Raw genomic sequence first — 6,676 nt, 5'->3', positions numbered from 1 at the left:
CATCTCCCTTTTCCCTTCCTCTCTGACTCCCAATCCCACCCCCCACTTTTTTTTTCCCCACTCCAGTTTTCCTCCTGCTTCATACCTTCTGTGCACACCTCCCTTTCTTACCTTCTATTTTCATCCAATTTTCACCTTACCGTCTCCCCTTCTCCCTCTCTCCCTCATTATCTAAGTTCTTCTCATGTCCTGCTTTCTCTCTCTGTCTCCTTAATTTCTTTTGTCCTCGTCCCATTTTCTTCCAGTTTCTCTTATTTCCTTTTTCCTGTCTCTCTTATACGCCTCTCCATACCTTTCCCCGTCTCTCCTGTCTTATTTCCTCCTTCTCCCTGCTCTCCTTCACACACTCCACCATCTTCTTTCCTTCCCACTTCTTACTGTTTCCCAGCCCTCCGAGTCCCAGGTGCACGCCGCTTCCCGTTTACCATTCCTTCGCAAATCTTTAACCACTGGCATCAATATCCCCTTCCAGAAGCAGCGCCTACTCTGTGGCGCTGTCCAGAAGTACATCCCCCACCCCCTCCTTCCCCTTTCCCTATTCCCTCCACCAGACGTATCCCCTTTCCCCCCTCCCGTAATTATTTCCCCCCCCCCAGAAGTATTCCACCCCTCCTCCTCCTCTTCCCCTCTAGCCTCACCCAGGGACACCACTATCTTTTTCAAGTCATGTCGAGAAAAAATCCTGTGGCATGTATCGTTACTGCTGACCATAGACCCAATAAAGCCTATTGTAGGTATGGTAACTGCTCCCTAGAATCCTGATACCAATTTCTAACCTCATGACTGCAGAGCGGAGACTCCTAAAATACCGAGATCGTTTGGCCGTTGTCCCTCACGGGAATCCCCCCGGCCGCCTTAAACCAAAGCTGTACCAACACACGCCTCTCTCTCTCATGTCAGCTATTTACTACTTCTAAATGAAATTTATTTACAGTATATATATATATATATATATATATATATATATATATATATATATATATATATATATATATATATATATATATATATAATTCTCTAATAAGGCTATATAGTGTTATAAATGTCAGTTTTTTAAAACAATGACAATGGCTTTCTATAAATACCACAACACTTGGCAACGTTGCTTTCCGACTCGGTCGCGCTGGTAGGGTGAGTCAGCGGCTCAGCGCACTCAGCGAGGGTGGGTAAGTAACACGGGCAGACTGACAGTGTCGATCCACAGGCCACTTCCTCTCTGGCCGCCACCCAAGATGGAAGCTCCTACCCCTGCTACTCGCCGTCATGTGCTCCACAGTCGAGAAAAAGAACTTATTTACAGCGTAAATAAGTATTTCTTACACGAGAAGGCAAACAGAGGACCTATAATTGATCCCTCAAAAGCTGTTGCCCGAACAGCAAAAGCCACCAACGTGAGCGAAAAAACAGTCAGACGAATCTGCTCTTCCTTTAATCGAGCTTGCATGACACAAAAGTCACCAGAACAGCCTGTATTCTCCTCACCAACAAGGAAGCGCTCTGCAACTGTCACTAATTTAGACGACTTCGACAAACGTGTGGTGAGAAGAACCGTGTTAGGATTCTATGAAAGGAAGGAGATCCCTACACTGCATAAAATAAAGGAAGAACTTAAGGAACATATCTTCTTCAATGGATGCATTGAGTCCCTGCGCAAGATTCTCACAGAGATTGGTTTCAAGTATGGAAAAGTTGATGGCCGCAAAGTCCTTATGGAAAGGAGTGATGTTGTTGCTGCTCGAACCCGATTTTTGCGAGAAATGCGGCATCTTAAGCAGTCTTTCCAGAACATTGTGTATGTGGATGAAACCTGGGTGAACCAGAACTACACTGGAAAAGGAAGTGAACCACCCACTGGAAAAGGAAGTTGTCTCATTATTCTGCACGCGGGAACGAAAGATGGCTTCGTCAGCAATGCTGAATTAATTTTTCAAGCTGAAAATAACAGAGATTATCACAAGCAGATGGATTCTACGGTTTTCGAAAAATGGTTCAAGAATCAGTTGCTGCCTAACATTGCACCCAACTCGACAATCATCATGGACGATGCTCCCTGCCATTCTTTACGACTTGAAAACGTGCCAAGCTCATCTTGGAGGAAAACAGACCTAAAGGATTGGCTTGAGAAGAAGGGTGTTCAGCACAGTGATGACTTGCTAAAAGCGGAGCTATGCGAACTTGCGAAGAAATTTGCTGTCGGCAAAGAGTATCGCATTGACAAGATTGCAGAAGAAGCAGGGCATAGGGTTGTAAGGTTACCACCTTACCACTGCCATTACAATCCTATTGAGCTCATTTGGGCTCAAGTAAAGTTCTACATACCCAAGAAGAACACCTTTAATAAGGACGACCTAAAACCTCTTGTTAAAGAAGCTTTGAGTTACATCACGCCACACAACTGGATTCAGGCAGTTCAGCATGCTGAACACCTTCAAGAAGAAGATGGAAAACAAGATATAGCGGTCGATCATTTTGTGGATTCGCTTATAATCAACATCGCAGAAAGTTCTGATGATGAATTTTCAGATTAAAGATCAGAGAGAGGATTAGGCCTCCTGGGGAAAACCTCTATAAAAAAAACGCGCCTTGACTTTTACCTCAAAGGTGGTGTGGAAAAAAAGTCCAAACTAGAGAAAAAAATAAAGCATCATACTTTATGGAAAGTGTCACATTCATAAGAACAACATAATGTTGAGAGACAGACAGACAGACAGACAGAGACAAGAGGCTTTTCCTCAAATTCTAATAATTCATAAAACCATATAGACTTTTTACAGAAATAGATCTACAGAAAATGAAGATTTTATATGCAGAGAGAGAGAGAGAGAGAGAGAGAGAGAGAGAGAGAGGTGGTGTGCTGGGAGCGAAGGTTGTCCCTTCACTTTGACTTTAATCCGATCATTTGCCCAGTATAATGTTTGGCAGTGCCACGGGCCGGGGAGTCCCCGTGAGAGACACCGCCCAAACGATCTCGATATTTTTGAAGGAGCATAGCATCTATTCCATGTCCTGTAATTGCCGACTTGATTCCCTAACATTAAATCCAAATCCCATAACTGCTGACTAGAAACCTATAATATCATAACTCCTGGCTAGAGAACCTAAAGTAAACAGATAGTATTATTTTTGCCACTGTGTCGCGTCAGTCACCCACCAATGGAAGGCAGTTGGTTTGTGATTTGTATAATCAGTACTTCCTTCTTGTGATTTACCTGGCTAGGTAATTGCATCATAAACAATTTTTTTTTTTTTACCTGCTTGATTTGTTGAAATACTGAAAACAAAGCTACTCATGCTTTCGCTATATGATTCACGCATCCAAACTGCCATTCTTGTGTGATGAATACTCGTATGTCTACAGTAAGATTTATTATTATCATACAAGCCAAATGGTTTCCTGTACACCAGGAAACCATTTACTACGCTGGGTGGTAACCATATAACCAAATTTGGGGCCTGGTGGTTTAGTGGGTAATTATTGCTCTCCAATCGGATTGAGCCGGTGAAGGTTTATGTCCAAGGGGTGGTTGGGGTTGATTGCTCATGTAATGCCACTCAGGGATGAGTGAGGCTGGTCACTCTACTTAAATGTCGGGACCAACTGCCTAGCCCCGGGCTCCTACGCTCCACATGGAGCAATGTAGGATTGGATGATAGATAGATAGATTATTATTATTATTATTATTTTTGTAGGTTGGGGCACTCACCATCCACTCACTCGATGTAGTGCTGCTCTCGGGTGTCTGCCCTTTCCTCTCCTCCATCCGTCGTTCCTTCCATCATCTTCTGTCTTTCTTTCCTTCATTCTTTCCTCTTCCTTCTTACTTGCGGGTAACTCAACACTGAGTGACAAGCCAAATGGTTTCCTGTACACCAGGAAACCATTATTCGCTGGGTGGTAACCATATAACCAAATTTTGGTGCCTGATGGTTTAGTGGGTAATCATTGCGCTCCAATCAGATTGAGCCGGTGAAGGTTTCTATCCAAGGGGTGGTTGGGGTTTATTGCTCACGTAATGCCACTCAGGGATGAGTGAGGCTGGTAACTCATCTTAAATGTCAGGACCAACTGCTTAGCCCCGAGCTTCTACGCTCCTCATGGGGTAACGTATGATTGGCTGATGGATGGATTATTATTATTGTCATTATTGGTAGTAGCAGTAGCAGTAGTAGTAGTAGTAGTAGTAGTAGCAGTATCATCATCAGGATCATCATCATTATTATTATTATTATTATTATTATTATTATTATTATTATTATTATTATTACTAATACTACTACTACTATCTCTTATTTTCATGACTGGGTGATGTCCAGGTATGGCATGAGGTCAACCACCCATATGTCACAAAATTTAAAACATAAGAACATAAGAAGAGAGGATAACTGCAGTAGGCCGGTTGGTCCATGCTAGGCAGCTCCTAGAGGAGTAACTGAACTACTAGAATGAGATAAGGACAGCAAAGAAGGCTCTCCCCGGCCCTCCAAACCCTCCAGTCGAAGCCGGCAGGAAAAAGTCAGAAAGAACACCACGCGGCATTGAAAAACTGGCGTGGGCATTTTATAGGAAGTGTGAAAGGAGAATAGAGACTATCGTAGTGTAACCTGAAAAGGAAGAAGTATGAATTAGTATTGGCTACAATTTTGTTTTTTTCGATATCCACACCATATTTGTCATATGCTTATCTAGCCTATGCTTGAAACTCTAAATGGAAGAGGCAGCAATTACTTTACTAGGTAGCTTATTCAGTTCGTCTACTATTCTATTACCAAACCAGTTTCTACCTATGTCCTTATTGAAACGGAATTTTTCTAGTTTGAAACCATTACTTCCAGTTCTATCCTGTATACTCACTTTAAGTATCTCCCTTATTTATTCCCTTCATCCACTTAAACACCTCAATTAAGTCTCCCCTTACTCTACGCCTCTCTAGCGAGTGCAGCTCTTTTCAGTCTGTCTTCATATGACAGGTTCCGAACGTCATGTATCATTTATGTCATTCTTCTCTGTAAATTTTCTAACGAGTTATTATCCATTCTATAGTAAGGACACCAAAATTGTACTGCGTAGTCTAAATGTGGCCATACTAATGCTAGATAAAGTTGCAGTATTACTTTTAATGACCTATTGCTCACGCTTCTCGAAATAAATCCTAGGACCCTATTTGCTTTATTTTCGCATTAATACACTGTTGCCTTGGTTTAAGGTCGTTACTAAATAACTCCTAGATCTCTCACATTCCGATTTGCTAATTTCTTTGCTATCTAAGCTGTACTTAGTCTCTCCAGTGGTCTTGCCTACGTTAAGTACTTTACATTTTTCAACGTTAAATTCCATTTGCCAAGTTTTAGGCCATTTGGACAATATATCGAGGTTCTTTTGTAAGTTATGACAATTGTCAGTCGAGTTAATGATACGCCCTATTTTCGTATCATCGGCAAATTTGCTGATGCTGCTAGTGACTCCTAAGTCTAGATAATTTATATACATAATAAATAATAAGGGACCGAGTACTGAACCCTGTGGTACACCGCTAGTTACTAATCCCCAATCCGACTTAGTTCCAATTATTAATACTTTCTGCTTTCGTCCTTTCAACCAGGATTCTATCCATTTTAAGATATCGCCGTCTATACCGTGTGCTCGATCCTTTCTGACTAACCTTTTGTGTGGGACCCTATCAAAAGCTTTACTAAAGTTCAGGTAAATAACATCGTAAGTTTTATCGCTATCTACTCCCTCATAGACCTCTAAGTAGAGTGACAACAAGTTTATGAGGCAGGATCGTCCTTGCCTGAATCCGTGCTGACTTTCATTTATAAGATGAAATCTTTCTAAGTGTTCTTTAATCTTATTTGCCAAAATTGACTCGTAACATTTTCCCCACTACTGACCTTAGACTTATCGGACGATAATTTGACGCAGCTGATTTATCACCCTTTTTAAAGATGGGCACTACGTTTGCGGTCCTCCACGCCTCTGGAACTTCTCCTGAACTTAAAGAGTCGTTAAATAACGTTAAAAGTGGCTGACATAATTCTTTGATTTCTTTTATAATTTTTGCGTATATCGTCGAACCTGGCGATTTTTGAGGTTTTAACTTATTAATTTCTTTCAATATTTCTTTATTAATGGTTATTTTACTAAGAACATTTTCCGTATTAACATCGTAAACATTTGCTACTTGAGGCAGGTCTAGATTTTCCGTGGTGAATACTGATGTGAAATAATTATTCAGGATGGAGCACATTTCTTTATCTTCACTGGTAATGTCACCTGATTCTGTTCTGAGTGGTCCTATCCTATCAATTTTTTTCGTACGGTACATTTGATAAAAACCCTTGGGATTTTCTTTCGATTCACTAGCAAGCTTAATTCCATAACTTCTCTTTGCTTTTCTTAGCTCTCTCTGTACTTCTCTATTAAAAATCGGTACCGGTTACGTAAGTGTTCCTCTCCACGTTTCATTTTTCTGTATATTCCTTCCTTTGGCCTGTGAAAGACTTTAATCAGTTGTTTAACCATCTTGGTTCTGAATTATTCGTTCTAAACGGTTTTGAAGGGATATATCTATCTTGGCCTCCGTGTATTACATTTACTAACTCGTTATATTTCTCACTGGTCGAACGTATGCTTGGTACTCGACCTGAGTTAATCTTCGTCACCTGGACTACACTC

The 6,676-nt window shown here is 41.2% G+C and overlaps 2 protein-coding genes across 2 annotated transcripts in view; one reads left to right on the top strand and one right to left on the bottom strand.

The window, feature by feature from the left end:
• The window catches only part of LOC145412856 (phosphatidylinositol transfer protein beta isoform-like), a 13,109-nt gene extending 12,599 nt beyond the window's left edge, over positions 1-510 (bottom strand). Inside the window, exon 1 of the mRNA XM_080282656.1 lies at positions 379-510. Within this exon, the coding sequence (XP_080138782.1) occupies positions 379-510 (132 nt within the window). The remainder of the gene's footprint in view (positions 1-378) is intronic.
• A 932-nt stretch (positions 511-1,442) lies between these two features.
• Positions 1,443-2,528, top strand: LOC145412855 (uncharacterized). The gene has a single exon (XM_080282655.1). The coding sequence runs from the start codon at positions 1,443-1,445 to the stop codon at positions 2,526-2,528; it is 1,086 nt and encodes a 361-aa protein (XP_080138781.1).
• The last annotated feature ends 4,148 nt before the right edge of the window (positions 2,529-6,676 follow it).

This window comes from Coenobita brevimanus, chromosome 94, assembly GCF_032717465.1.
Source record: "Coenobita brevimanus isolate Jiangsu-jjx chromosome 94, ASM3271746v2, whole genome shotgun sequence".
NCBI lineage: Eukaryota > Metazoa > Arthropoda > Malacostraca > Decapoda > Coenobitidae > Coenobita > Coenobita brevimanus.
This window is presented reverse-complemented; position numbering and strand designations above follow the sequence as displayed.